General features: G+C 50.2%; 1 protein-coding gene across 3 annotated transcripts in view; it reads right to left on the minus strand.

Moving 5' to 3' along the window:
- Positions 1-15,126, minus strand: part of PAFAH1B1 (platelet activating factor acetylhydrolase 1b regulatory subunit 1) — a 62,561-nt gene that overhangs the window by 4,841 nt on the left and 42,594 nt on the right. For all 3 annotated transcript variants that reach the window (XM_072978303.2, XM_078379335.1, XM_078379334.1), the window contains exons 4-10: positions 13,653-13,727; positions 12,432-12,638; positions 10,876-11,044; positions 7,986-8,088; positions 6,245-6,473; positions 1,338-1,439; positions 470-626 (exon numbers count right to left, since the gene is read on the minus strand). In XM_072978303.2, coding sequence (XP_072834404.1) covers positions 470-626; positions 1,338-1,439; positions 6,245-6,473; positions 7,986-8,088; positions 10,876-11,044; positions 12,432-12,638; positions 13,653-13,727 — 1,042 coding nt within the window. The remainder of the gene's footprint in view (positions 1-469; positions 627-1,337; positions 1,440-6,244; positions 6,474-7,985; positions 8,089-10,875; positions 11,045-12,431; positions 12,639-13,652; positions 13,728-15,126) is intronic.

Here is a 15,126-nt window from a genome sequence, read left to right on the forward strand (position 1 = left end):
TGCGCCCGTCTGCGGGGGGGCCCTCTTTATTCAGCCTGGAACATCGACCCTGAGATTCAGGGTGGGAGGCCTCTTTTCGGGGTGGGGGAGAGAGAAAGGCCCACAAAAGGCCTCACTCGGCAGCAAAGGCCATGGGCAACTTCCCAAATGGGTCTCTACAGATCGGAAGGGAGAGGGATTTTTCAGTCCATCCAAGACAAAGAGACAGCGCCAAATCTTGGGACCCTGTGGGATCATCCGGTCCACCCCCTGTCCAGAAGGCCCCATGGGGGGAAATCGAACTCCCCACTTTGGGCTCTGGAGACCTCAGCCGCTTACACACTACTCTCTCTCGGAAGGGTCAGGTTCTGCTTGGGGGAAAATATGGCCCGTTTCCATCTACCTGCGGCTACCGGAACCACCTACGGAGAAGACGTGGCTGCCGCCCGCCCGCACCACGCGCCTCCCCCCCCACTCCGCAGGGACGTACCCAACGAGGTAACAAAGTGTTCATGCGCGTTGAGAGTCTTCATGCATCTTTTGTTCTTGTAGTCCCAGACACGTAAGGTCTTGTCATCGGCACAGCTCAAAATAAATTTCCCCCCAGAATGGAATAGGACACCACGTACCCAGTTATCATGGCCCACCTTCAAAAGAGGGGGGGGGGGGAGAGAGAGAGAGGGTCAATCGTACAAGTCAAAGTCCAGCACCAAGATCATTCTGCTCCTGACCCCCATATGCCTTCATTAGACTAACAACCCCCCCCCCAAAAAAAAACTTCTAATAGAAAGACACTGTTCTCTCTTCCTCATCATCTTTTTCCGGTCCTAACCATTCCATAGAATGTCCTCCTTAATTTATATATTTATTCTTCTCAGAAGGTGGTCATCCTGCTGTCTTGGGTCACGAAGGAGCCCCGCTGAGTCCTTGCTCCCAAGGAATTCTCCTTCGATGCCCGTTTTTCAGGCAGAGAGAGGTAAAGGTAAAGGTAAAGGTTCCCCTTGACAATTTTTGTCCAGTCGTGTTCGACTCTAGGGGGCGGTGCTCATCCCCATTTCCAAACCATAGAGCCAGCGTTTTGTCCGAAGACAATCTTCCGTGGTCACATGGCCAGTGCGACTTAGACATGGAACGCTGTTCCCTTCCCACCAAGGTGGTCCCTATTTATCTACTTGCATTTGCATGCTTTCGAACCGCTAGGCTGGCGGGAGCTGGGACAAGCGATGGGCGCTCACTCTGTCGTGTGGATTCGACCTTACAACTGCTTGGTCTTCTGACCCTGCAGCACAGGCTTCTGCGGTTTTAGCCCGCAGCGCCACCACGTCCCCTAGGCAGAGAGAGAGGGCCGAGGAACTCACCAGGGTCATAAGGCATATGCCAGTGCTAATGTCCCACATCTTAATGGTCTTGTCTCTTGATCCGGAAAGCAGGAAAGGCCCAGGCTTGCCACTCTTCTTCGTCTGGGAGGAAACAAAAACCCAAATGAAATGGGAATGCTCTGCGTGGAATAAATGCCCTTCCCAGGAAAAAAAAGGAAGCAGAGACCTAAAGGGAAGCAGAAGGCAAGCTGATCCCTGGAAAAACAATATTCCAGGAACCAGGAACCCCTCTTCTGCGCCATGCGAGTGCAAGGGCAGAAGATCATCTACCCTTTAAGGGTTCAGAATAACCACAACATGGCAAAGGAGTGTAAAACCATCTTTCTCACTCGGAAGTCAAGAAAAAAGGACAGGCAGCGAAAATGGTTCTGCAAGTCATGACCCTCAAACCCCAACTGCCAGGGGCTGCCCGGGGTTCTCGAAAGAGCCTCGGTCCAGCAAACACAGAGCAGCCTCTTTGGCGTGGCCATGCAATACCGCACCGATCCTGGCATCTTCTCGACAGTGCGGGCTATGAAGCCATGGTGGGCAAAGCATAGCCCGCACTGTCGAGAAGATGACAGGATTGGTGCGGTCTTGCATGGCCATTATCAAGATTTTCCTCCCAGGAAAAAAATGTGGGCTTTTTTTGGCCTCTAAAGGCTACTGGGAGTCTTTTTTTCAGAGGGGTGGGCATGGCACCAAGATGAACAAAAACCCAAGCCTGGATGTGGGCATCTGCTCACGTCCAGCTTTGGCTTTTAAAAAATCTCTGTTTTTGCCCCTTTCCAGGCCTGGCGCACTCCAGGGGCTGTGCCAGGGGCAAATAGCCGGCTCCCAGCATCACTCGCGCCAAATATACGACACCTAGGCACATATCTCAACTCTAACTGCCCTCTGTGAGAGCGCCTTCTAAAATGAGCCACCAGTTTTGGGGATGTAAGATACTGTACTTGTTTAACTCGTGCACTTCAGACCAACCCGGCTTTCAGACTTCAAAGGCAAAAAAGCGATTACAGAAAGCGAAAACATTTTACGTACTGTACTACGTCAGGCATTGCCTGCATTGATGGTGCCTCCACCCCAGGCGTTAAGTGACAGCTCAGCCAGGAGGAATGTACACCCCGACATATTTCATTCTCACAGGTAAGGATGAAAGAATAAAACAGTTTTCTCCCACAGGGCAACGTTACAAGACTTTTCTGTTTGCACAGTTAGCTTCTGAGCCAGTTTGTGAAAAACTGAAGGCCTTTTCTAACTTTGGGTTTCATGCAAACCTTGCATAAAATGCAAGGCTTCTAATGCAAAATACAACTTTTTGTCCTGCACAAACCAACCCAGATTCTCTCCCCCCCCTCCCAACTGTATTACCGGTACAAAAAGGGCTGGTTGCTACTTTCTCACACAGGAATGAAAAATCTCACAGCATTTGACCCTTTTAATTGGATGGAGTGTCACATGCTGAGACACAGAGGAGAATGAGAAAATTTGCTGTGACTTTTTACATACTTTTCAGCAATACATTTTTAATATATAAGTAAAGCCTTCAACACTCCTTTTATTTATTTGCAACCAATTCTAATTTCACTGGAAATCTGCCCCCCCCCCCAGAAAGCCCTGAAAAGAATATGGGGCTGAAGCCCGCTGGGATTTATCCAAGCAAGAAAATAAAACGGACAATCAGGCAGTCACTTGCTGTTGCCCAAGGACAGAAAGAGCCCAGAGTTTTCTTGGGAAAGAAACAAAATGGAATTCAAAAGTACCCGACCCCAGATTTTTTTGGGGGGGGGGGCTTCTGTGACCACACACAAGGGTTCCCTGACCTTCTTTGGTCAGTTCTGGGGTCCAAACAGGCTGTAGGCTTCTGAAGATCTGCTTTTAACACCCAGCGTGGAGAACTGTTCTGGGGAACGTAAGCGGTCGCTACAGTCTGGGTTTCATCAGGCCCTATTAAAGGGTATTAAAACGATTACGGAGATACTCCAAAAGATTGTTTTCAGCCAAATCAGAGCGCCTGTATCACAGCAGCACGGCTCTTCGGCACCCTTGTGCTGGTCTTGCCAGGGAGAGAGATTTTAGTTATGCTGCTGCTTTGTGTTTATTTGATCTTTTAATTTGGCTTTTTGGTCGTTATTAGGGTTTATTGTTTTATATATATATATTATTGTTTATTTGTTCTTGAGCTGTGAGCCGCCCAGAGTGGCCCTGACAGCCAGATGGGTGGTATTAAAAGCTAATTAAACAAATAAATTGATTACTTCCACCAATTTAGTCCACCGGCACTCCACGTCCGTAACCACACCTCCCTCTTAAAAACAAAACAAATCGAAAACCGTGCCAACCCCCCCCCTCCGGTCTCAAGGGGTCCCCGTTCCAGGCCAGAGAGCTGACAAACCGCCCCCTTTCCCAAAAGGCAGCAGAGGAGATTCGAACATTCAAGGAAAGGTGCATTGAGGTGCTTTCTGGGTGAGGCGGCAGAGCTAACACACTTGACAAAGGCGCCCGAGGCGTTTTCATCATATGATCGGCCACTCTTCCGAGCCTCAAAAAGGCTCCAGACAAAGCCGACTATTGATGCCTGGACGAAATACAAGCCCCGCTTTGAAGAGGACGGCAACGTATCTTGGAGGTCTCACCCCTCCCCCCCCCACAATTGCTCCCGTTAACGGCCAAGCCAGGAAGGGCGCAGACGGAGAATGTGCTCCAGCGGCCGGCTGGCCGGCCATCCCGGGGGCTCTCCTGCATCCGGGTCGTCCTCGAGGGCGGGGACGGCAAAAGGGCCACCGCTTGGCAGCCGGCCGAGAGAGGTGTGACCTGAATGACAGCCTCTGAAGCCTCTTTCACAAAAGGGACACGGGACCAGATTCCAAGGGTCCTCCGGAGACAGGGGTTCTGGCAAAATGGGACCCCCGTTTGGCAATTAAGGTGTGGTTTCGGCTACTAGGGGGTCCAGACTCTCATGCAGATGCTGCTGAAAGGGCCGTTTGGGCAAAAGGGTCGACTAACAGACCCCCAAATGCTGGAGGAATCCTTGAGATTCCAACTGACCGGCTACAGTGAATGGCAAACGATGACCATCCGTGCCACGTCACGGTCGCACGGGAGTTTTCCAAAAATGACAGCAATGAGATTTCTGTAAGCTGGCCTGACCCCCTCGGGACTGGGACCGGCCACAGGCTCTCCAGAATCAAGCAGAAGGCCAAACCCTTCCGGCTCCTGTACCCTCGGGCGCTCCTTAGGCTTCTCTCCTCCAGCCTTCGGCTGCTCCCCTTTGACTGCTTGACCCAGTTGTGCTTGGCACGGGCCGAGGTTTCCACGGCTGGAAACTCTTCTCACTGGGCTTTGCCTTGGTAGCCCATTGAGAAATACGGCCAGTTCAAAATGGAAGCCGCTGGGTCACCCAAGGGGACTTGCTTCCCCCCCCAAAAAAAGGACACCCACGGTACTTAGGGTCTGGCACACCGTTTCAAGCCTTGAAGCCCACAATGGCTCCGGCGAGGGCATCTGCAGATGGGAGGGCCTTTCTCCTGTATCAGCTGGCCCTGCTCTCCGGTGGGACACCACCCCTCAATAGAGGTGGGGGAAGGCTTAGCAAAGGGTTAGGGTCTTCCCAGCAGGGACACAAGAGTCTGAAAAATGCCTCGCCTGGAGAAAAGGGGCTTTTTCATTTCATTCCCCAACGGATTCACGAAACCAACCGCTTGGTTCGGCAAACAACCATCAGGCCGCCTCATACAAATCCTCGGCACGAGAGCCAAACCCAGACCTGCCTGCCAAAACAGGACGGCCTTCTGCTCTGAAAACACAATCGGCAGAGGGACAATGCCTGGCTTAGAGGCGCTCGTGGCACGCCCGCTTGATTAATTTCAATGCAGAGTTAATACTCGTTTTAAAGATCTTTTCAAAGAGAGATAGCTTGAGGGGTTGTTTTCTGCTCACATCTAAGCCGTCCCTGCGATTTATTTTCAATTTAGAAGTGTTTAAAATTATTCTGTTTCTGCGTACTCCATGCAACGGGTGAAGTGGTCCACAAAAGCTTATGGCCTCAACACGCCGGCCTTTTAAATGTTATTGCAAGACTTTTTCAGTAGGTCTTCTGACACCCGGGCTTAGCTCACGGAGACGCCTTATTTCTCTTAACATTTTCAAGGCCCACCATTTCTAAAACATTTAAGGCAGCTGACAAAAAAATGCATAGCAACCCTGCCACAATAATAAAGGCAACAAATGGGGGGGGCGCTAATGTTACAGCGGCACTTCAATTAAAATAACGAAAGCCCCAGAACGCAGCCTGATTATGAGGGCAATTCTATCTCAACCTTCTTCATCATCTTCTTCCACTTGCAACCATCTTATCATTCTTCTAACTTCTTTTCTTACCAGGAAAAAAAACCCTTTAATAAAAAAGGGGGGGGGGCAGAGGATTCTGAGCCACAGGGCTGTCCCAACTAGAAGCTCCTTACAATTTATCTTTTTCCTTTTTTAAAATAACTTTCTTGGTGCAGATGCCTCTTCCCAGAGATGGACCGCATGGCAAACACACCCTTTGAAAAAAAGAAAGGGAGGCTTTCCCTGAAGAGAGCTTCTACAGCCTTCTTTTCAAAACTGATCCAGGAAAACCCACCACCTCCACTTCTATCCCCCTAAATCCATAAGGGATTGAACCCCAGCCCCAACACAGTAAGGCCACCACCGGCCACCCACACATTCTCCCCTCGCCTAAAAAAAAAAAACACCTCGTGCTTCACAGCCATGGCCTTCCCCCAGAACCACAACGTCTTGCGGGCAGAGTCCGCCGTGGAGGGGATCGGCTGCAGCCCCGAGCCTCCTCCGCTATGGCTCTGACCCGTCAACAAACGAGTCAAAGATGTCATATCATCGCAGGGGGAGAGCCGCCCGCCCCTTACCTCCGATCCCGTCGCTTCCGAGATGGTGGCATAGGAGCTCTCGGGGGCCCAGGCGATGCACTCGACCACGTGCTCGTGCTCTCGGAGTTCGGCTTTGCACTCCTTCGTGGCGACGACCCAGACGCGCACAGTCTGGTCGTTAGAACAACTGGCAATGAGGGTGCCATCCTGGTTAGGCCGTACCATACGGACCCATTCTCTATGTCCCGTGAAAGTCTTCACGCAGTAGCTGTTCGGAGGAAAAGGGGGGGGAGAGAAAGGAGAGAGGGATGAAGGCATTGCAAAACGGAACAAGGAAACGGTGGAGAGGAGGCCCTTCAGGATAAACGGACTGCCGTTGACACACACACACACAGACGCACACCCGGGTGTTTTTCTTTGGCAACACCCACCATCCCACACAACTGATCTTGCAGGCAGGAGAGGACACCAAATCGCGGGCAAGTGAAGAGTGGGTAAGAAAGGAGAAGGCCCGTCCTCTCGTCGAGTGGCATGGCTGGCACCGACCAAATCTGGAAGTCTACATGTTGATGAAGGCACTGGGTCTAAATTTACCATGATCGCTGTGTTTAACAACCGAGGGTCATTTTTAACCATAACCGACAACAGAAGACGTCGCTCCGTTTTGTTTCTCCGACATTTGGTGCCTTTGTTTTTACCCGCTCATCCAGTTTTTCCCCCTCTCGGAGTTCCTGCACAGATGACACATTCATCTGCTATTCCTTCTCCTTAGGAAACCCTGGGAATTCGAATGGGTGGTGGCAGAAAGATCTGACGCTATTGTTTGGTGCAGATGTTTGTTTTTTGCTCCTGCTGAGCTTTTATTAGACCATCAATGCGATGGGTCTCCTTCGGGGGGAAAGGAAGCACACCCACCGGACAGCCACATTCTCGGCAGTCACCAAGTGGCATGTCCAAGAATTGAAGAGGGAGCCTAACAAACGGTCAGTGTAGGAATACATACCCGTTTCCTAGCCCCCCCCGCCCCCATTTTAAGCCACCTTTTTGGTTTAAACCAGCGGCTCCCAGCCTCGGGTTGGCCTACAACTCCCAGAAGCCTTCACCCCAAGCGGTGCTGGCCAGGATTTCTAGGAGTTGTAGCCCAAGAACATCTGGAGACCCAAGCTTGAGAACCACTGATGGAGAAGTAACCATCTGTTGGGCCCCATGACCTCACTCATCTGAGATCAAATGGTTGACTAGTTTTGAGGTCCGAGCCCAGCCACCGAAGATCAACAGCCTATGCCATATTTTGATAGTAATAATGATGCTTTTATATGATTGTATTTTATGATGTTTTTATAACTGTTTGTAAGCCGCTCCAAGTAGACTCTGTCTAGAGGAGTGGGGTAGAAATCAAATAATTAATAATTAAATAAATATGAAACAGGCCCAAGAAGCGGCGATGCATCTGATTTGCCAACAGGCCCACCTAGCTACTGTTGCTCGGCCAGGTGGCAGCAGGGCTACGGGGTCTTCTGATGGTAGTTTTTCCCACCCCTAAACAAGGTCCTCCTTTTAAATTAGAGGTGGCAGGGACTGAGCCTGGATCCTCTGTCACATAAAACATGGGTTCCCACCCTGACCGTAGTCCCCACGTGTATGTGTCATACACACACACACACACACACACACACTCTCTCTCTCTCTCTCTCTCCACCCTCAGTCGTACCAACGGTGTCTTCTCTGCAGCCCACGGCCACACTTTCTCCTTCACGCGAACATATCTGTGAGATCTTACCCTGTTTGAACTTCCCACATTTTGATGGTTTTATCTCTCGAGGCAGATACTATATGATCCCCGTTGGGCATAATAGCTACTGAAGAAACATTATGATCATGACCTATGGAGAGAAAAACAGGACAAAAGAGAACACGTTCACTTTAAGCTTGCTGTGGCTGCGTTACAAGACAAAGCCTGTGGGAGTCAGTGCTCAAGGGACACCAGGAGGCGCTTCCGCGATCCTAAACAGTCACCTTCTGCAGGAAGCTAGAGGCAAGCAAACCCTGCCTTCCTGTGGTGACTTGTCTAGATCCCAGCAAAAGCACAAAAGGGGATGAGCCTGCATTCTGTCCATACCCTGCAAGAAGTATGTTTTCATCAGCTACACAGCTACAGGCTGGAAAAATAGCACTGGAGCTGCATCGTCATCACTGCTGCACAACCGGCAAGCTGGGAGAAGCCCAGGTCATTTCATGAGCCATGCAGCCTTTTCGCCAGCTGGAAGGATGATGCAGCAAAGTGAGAAGGACCAGGTGACAGCATGCGCACCAGACAAGGAAGCAGTCAGCTGACTGTCCTGCTTCTCACCTTCAGACAGTCTCGCTTGTAACTCTGCAATATCAGCTTCCTGTCTTCATCAGCCCTAAGTAATCCACGCCGCTGCCTTTTCATGGACAGGAAGGGGGGCAGCCATGTTTGAAGTAGACGTTGCAAGAAAGAGACCGCACACGCCTACCAAAAGGAGGGCTCAGAACAGTTCGGGGGCCAGGGCTTCTTTCCCTAGCAGAAGGGCTGAGGCAGGGAGAGACTTAAAACAGCCTAAGGCATGGAGGGAGAACGTGTAAGGGATACTCATAAAGTCACCTATGGTGCAGAGATGGGGTTTTCAAGAGACACTGAAAAGGGGGCGGGCGGAGGGGTGCAGGATAGACAAAAGGGAAAGCCATCCCCTCCCACGGTACAGCATCTGCCCTGTCAAAGTCAGGCGGAGCATAACCTCCTGCCGTTTCCAGCTGGCAACTCGGTTTCAAGCCGAGATCGCCCCTGTGGAAGCTAACGAGGCGTTGCACACCCAAATCGGTGCACAAGCAGAAAGGCTGACCCGCAGCAGGCGAGGCCTCGGATTTTAACAGACCTCGACCGTGGCTGGCTTTTAAAGGTGGATTCTTTAATAGGCCATGAGCTGTAACAGGCAAGTGGAACAGCGACCTTTAGGAAAGGTGTCTCCCCCAAAGCCATGTGCTAGAAAGATCCGTGTCCTTTGGGTTGGCTGCTCTGGGAAACGAGATACAAGACCCCACGAGAATCCGTGAACGCCCTTAAGCACCCCTGGCACTGAGGACCCTTGTGCCGCACCCTTGTGCCACACCTGTGCCTCAGGGACCGCGAGCTGAATGGTACAAGCCATGCCCAGGAAACTTTGGGCTTCCCTCCCATCTTCCTAACCCCTCACCGGTATTTCTTTACAAGCCCTCCCCCCAATTCTCCTGTCCCTTGGAGAAACAACCCAGCGTTCCTTCCTCCGACGGGCATCCAGAGTCTGCAAAGCCCGTTGCAGAGATGCGCTCCTGCTGATTCAGGCTCTCTAAGGACCTCCCTGAGCAGCTCCGATATAAACAGACAGGGCCTTCCCTAGTTGGCAGGAGAGAAGCGTCAGCAGCTCCCTCCCTCCGGGGCAAGAAGCAAGGGGTGGAGGGGCCAGGGAAGGAGAAAGGAAGGAAGGAAAGCTCCCTCCAGCCGATCACGCCCAAGCTTTTCCACTCCGTGATCTCTTCGTGCAAAACGCCACTGCAAACACGGTTGTGAACAACGAAGAGACTTTCACAAGCCCGGCTCTAGGCCTGAAGCAGAAAGCAGGCAAACGCTGGGCTCCAAGGACTGACAGAGCCAATCACAATGCCCTCCCGGGGGGGGGGGGGATGAAATGACCCAAGAGGCAAAAGGCCTCCCACAGGGACCCAGCGGTCCTGACGCTATGCAAGGGTCCCTGGGTCGTTTACGTGGCAAAGCTCCCATCTCATCCTGCTAACGGAGCACAAGGCATGTAAATATCTCAGATCCAAGGAAAGAGGAACCAAATTCCAAAGGGTCAGCATTTTCCAAGACAGGAAAAACACCCCTGAGACAGGCAGCAAATGGGATGCGTCCATCTGGACATAACCCTTCAAGAACCTGTTCTGGAACCTCTTCCAGGTCACCGGTTCTGTCGCTTTTTATGTTCCAAGTCACAGCTCCCATGCAAAACCATTTTCTCCTCTTCTTCGTCACACAAGGACTTGTTTACTTTACTTATTAATGCATTTACTTTTGTTTAGTGATCTCAGTCCGGAGGAAAGGACAATTTAAACAACTTCAACCACCATCAAACACTTTTGAAGACCTTTAACAGGCTAAAACCATGAACGGCATGCCAGGGTCGAGGCTAAGAGCCAAGGGTGGAAGGTGCTAGGTTTTCCAAAGCTTAAGAGAGGAAACTGGTTTCAACTGGGGAGTGAAAGGAGGCCCGAGGCTGTGCCACGGAGGCGTCCTTGGGAAGATAAGTCCACAAACACAGTGCCACAGAAGAGAAGCCCTCCACCCGCACCCACCCACCCACGTCTACATACAGTACATGGGCTCCCATTCCTGCCACTCAGATGACTTCCTCGCCAGCTCTCGGTGCTTAAGGACAGCTCCTCCCCCACGTATGGAGGCCCCACACTGTACGTATCTACAGGCAGAAACACTTTATTTGGATGGAGGAGCATTCGCTCATATGACCTCCGAACAGGAACCAGAAGTGTGAAAAGGCATAATGGTGTTTCCAGCACCTTCTTCCTCATATCGACACCAGGAAAGGGGGAGGGGGGAAGTGTCGCTGATTTATTTTCCCTCGTGTTGGCTGTCCCAGCTTCCCTCGGTTCCTTACCATGCATTGTTCTGATGCACTCAAAGCCCTGGAAATCCCAAAGTTTAATGGTCATATCTGCAGAGCAGGAGGCCAGCAGCTTGCCACTGTGGTCAAAGGAAATATCTTGCACGGAGTCTGTGTGGCCCTTCAGAGTTCGTTCAAAATCACCTGTTTCATAATCCCATACCTAAGAAACAGACAAAGAGCCGGTCACTTCTGCCCTTGCAAACTGCAGCTCGATTCCCTGTTCTCCTCTGCGTTCCAGGCAGCTCTCTGGCGTCCGATGGAAAAGAACTCCTTTCTTAGTGAAACGGGCCGGGAAGAATGAGGTCCACTTGGGAGAGCCAGATAACTTTACAAGTCAAGACAGCTCATGCACACACAAATAAACAGACCACTCTGAAGACACATGAGCGCATTGAAGAAATACTGTAAACCAGAAAAGAAACCCTGAATCTTCCTCAAAATCTTCTTAACCTAAATCCTCTATGGCCCACCCACTGACCCAAAGGGATGTTACCAAGGGCTCTTACAACCACAGAGACACAACAAAAGCTGTGTTGTTGTTTCCATAGGGTTGTGTGACGACCCTGCAATGACTCAAGGAAATGCTTTGGAAAAAGTGATCAGTACTACAAAACGCAACCATACAGGGTCACCATGAAAGCAAAAGGCAACTCATTACCCTGACCAACAGTTGCTAGTATAACAGGCATCCAAGGGTCTTCCGCTAATAAAATATAAGGCTACCTCTCTACCCCAGGAGGTCAACTTCTACCTGGGGTTTTGCCATCTTAGACTGGAAGTGGGAGCACATACATGACTGGATAATTCTGCTAATGGACACCATTCTCTCTCCACAGGGGAAAAACCAGCATATTCGGCAGAAGGCCTAGCTTTCCTTCTGCTCTGCAAGATTTGCAACCCAAAGGAAGCTGGCATTTTCATGCCTAGGCAAAGATGCCTGCCCTTTGCTATCTCAGAACCAAGACACAGAGCGACTTCCGCAGCAACTAACTGGGCTCTACTGAGCTTCTATCTAAGGCAGGTTTCCAAAAGAGGGAACTCTGTCACCTGACAGCTATAAATAATAATTAAAAAAAAAACCTTATTGTGCGTCCTTGATGTTCTGGCTTGACCAAACAAGGCAGGACAGAACATAGAGGAGGAAGTGTTTCTGAACGTCCTTCAAATGCAAGGGCCTAGACGAAGCAGGTTAGGATTTCAGAAATAAATACTATTCCCCTTATTTCGTACCCGGTGGTGCATCAGCATTAATGCTAAGGATAAAAACAGGCATCGAAGCCTGTACAAATCACATACTACCTGTGTCCTGACTCCACATGGTTTAGGACAGCTTTGTGAGGCAAGGAAATCCACCTCAGACTGGCTGTCTTCTCACACGTGTGCCGTTCAGGGCAGAGGAGGTTCTGCAACAAACCGAGTTCCCAAACACAAGGAAAAGCCGCAACGGAGAGGCTCGCCCTTCCCTTCTCAGCAACTTAAAGCACTGCCGCAAAGTCACACCACCACACACTTTTGGAGCGCAAACCAGGCTTAGAAGGGCCTCTCACCTTTATTGTGGCGTCCTCTGAAGCAGAGACCATAACACTGAAAACTGGGTGGAAAATTACTCTGGTGACAGGACTCCGGTGCCCACTTAAGGCGTACTTTTCTGGAGGACGGGGGATCCATTCTTTAGGATCTCGCTTCTGACCAAGTGGCCCGCCTGATGTAAATTCTTCCTTAGCTTCGTTGAGCTTGGATTCTAATTCCATCACCTAAATGGAGGGGGGAGGTCGGAGAAAGGGAAGCGGAGAGAACAGACGAAAGATGTGCAAAGGCTACTAAGGCAGCCTGACTAGAAACATTGTCGTGGCTAAATCCTTCCATTCGTGTGAAGCCCCTGCAACGGGGCAGCCCAACACCCCAGCTGGCTCGAGGGATACCCTTCACCTAAAGGAACTGGGGAAATCCAGAATCTGCAGTCAAGCACCTGCACTCTAGGAAATACAGTCCGAAAATCAGTACCTTCCCAAGCACTGGTCTCTCCCCTATCCAGATTCTTATTTGACCGTGGGATCCCCTAATGAGACCTTTCCTCCGGGCCTTTACTGAGAACCTGTAGGACAAGCTCCGGAGCATACGCGACACACCTCAACCTTCACGTCAACAGGAAACACTTTTTTTATCTGCATTGCCCCAAGGACTTTAATCTCTACTTTGCCCACAGTAGCCTTACCAGAAGAGTTCACTGGACTAGAGCATTTATCAGACAGAACATCTGCTGGAACGCACGGAGGCGAAGGGTCCAGCCGTGAAAAGGGTGAACTGAGTGTAACAGCAGCGCATCTTGCGCCTCAGCAGCAGGACCAATGTTCTTGGGGAAACACCGCAGTGGGACCCCACCCATGGGAGGTAGGTTCCAAGCCCCCTCCCCGACACACCGTAGATGTGTGACACTATGGTCAACTGCAAAGCCACTAAAGACAGTGAGAGGCGAGAGGAGGAGGTAAGTGCACATGCACACTGCAGTGTGTGTCATGTGCATTGTGGGCTGTGTCGCCGCCGCAGTGACCACAGACAGCTGGAACTGTGGATCTGGCGCTCCCGCAAAGCTAAAAACTAGAGCGCTCTCCTATAATAAAAGCTACGGAGAGTGGTCCTGGAGCAACCCACCAGTTCTACATACTACTTCCAGTTCTTCATAAAGTGTTCAGAGCTTTTCAGGCTTCACCTTCGGCTAATGGTGCAGAAATGTTGCCACCCTTCCTCTAACTTAGGCCTCTACTTACCTTCTTCTGTAATCTTATAACTGAGGTCCATTTTTTTTCCAAGAGTCCAGCATACTTCTTGTCTAACTCCTCATTCTGAAGCAAAAGAAGATAAAGACAACCATCACTACACTCCAGCTCCGTCCAGCACTGTTTTCTCCCCAAACTACAGTTATTTTTATGCTGCGAGAGGCTCTTCTTATGACAATGTCATCTTCTAGCTCAGGGTAAGACCGTTCTGGTGCCCTACGACACATCTCGTCCCCAGCTCGTGGTTCAGGACTGCTGGGGCGGTGGTTCAAAATATTTGGGGAGCACCTCTACACTCATCTCTGCTTCAGCACTTGAGAAACCAGGGGTACGTGAACCCAGATGAAGTGAGCAGATGAAAATAATCCAGATGGAGAGTGAAGAGGAAGAGAATTAGAACATTTATTTTAAATAAGCCTGCCGGGAGAGGCATTTCAAAATTTTAAGAATAAGGGAAGGCTGGATCACAACCAAACAATCCTGTCCAGGGTAGAAGAGATCTCAGAAGGCTGGAAGGCAAAACTGGAACTTCAGGAGAGCCAGACATTCTCCAACCCATTGTATATTGGCATAGGTTAAGCGAAACTCTACACCTAAGTGAAGTTTCTACACCTAGGGAAAATAAAACCCAAACGCACAATTACAAGGTGGGGGATATTTGGCTCAGCAATACTACGAGCCAGAAGGATCTTGAAATTGTCGTAGATCACAAGCTGAATATGAGCCAACAGCGTGATGTAGCTGCAAAAAAAAAGGCCAATGCTATTTTAGGCTGTATTAACAAAAGTACAGACTCCAAATCCCATGCGGTCCTGGTTCCCTCTAGAATACTGTGTCCAGTTCTGGACACTGCACTTTAAGAAGGATGCCAACAGACAGGGAAAAAAGTCAGAAAAGGGCAACAAGGATGAATAGGGGACTGGAAACCAAGCTCTACGAGGAAGGACTGAAAGAAATGGGCATGTGTAACCTTGATAAAAGAAGACTGAGGAGATACAAGAAAGCACTATTCAAATAACTGAAAGACTGTCATACAGAGGAGGGGCAGGATCTGTTCTCAATAGCCTCAGAATGCAGGACATGTAAGAATGGGCTCAACCTACAGGAAGCTACATTTAGGTTGACTATCAGAAAAACCTTGTAACTGTTAAGAGTAGTACAACAACAGAACCAATAACCTTGGAAGGGGATGATCTCTCCAAAGCTAGGGGCATTCAGTAAGAAACTGGACTATCGCCTGTCAGATCTGTTTTGACGCAACGTCCCTGCCTTGGGCAGGGAGTTGGACCCGATGGCCCTACAGGTCCCTTCCAACTCAGTTATTCTATGAAAAAGTATTACTTTGATCTGTCCTTAATTTACTCTTCCCCTATACAATCTACTGTTTCACTCCTTCACCCTTCTGAACAACAGCCGAACTGTTATCCACAGCAATGTCTACGATGCACATGGTCACTTGCAGAGA

This window comes from Pogona vitticeps, chromosome 7 (assembly GCF_051106095.1).
Source record: "Pogona vitticeps strain Pit_001003342236 chromosome 7, PviZW2.1, whole genome shotgun sequence".
NCBI lineage: Eukaryota > Metazoa > Chordata > Lepidosauria > Squamata > Agamidae > Pogona > Pogona vitticeps.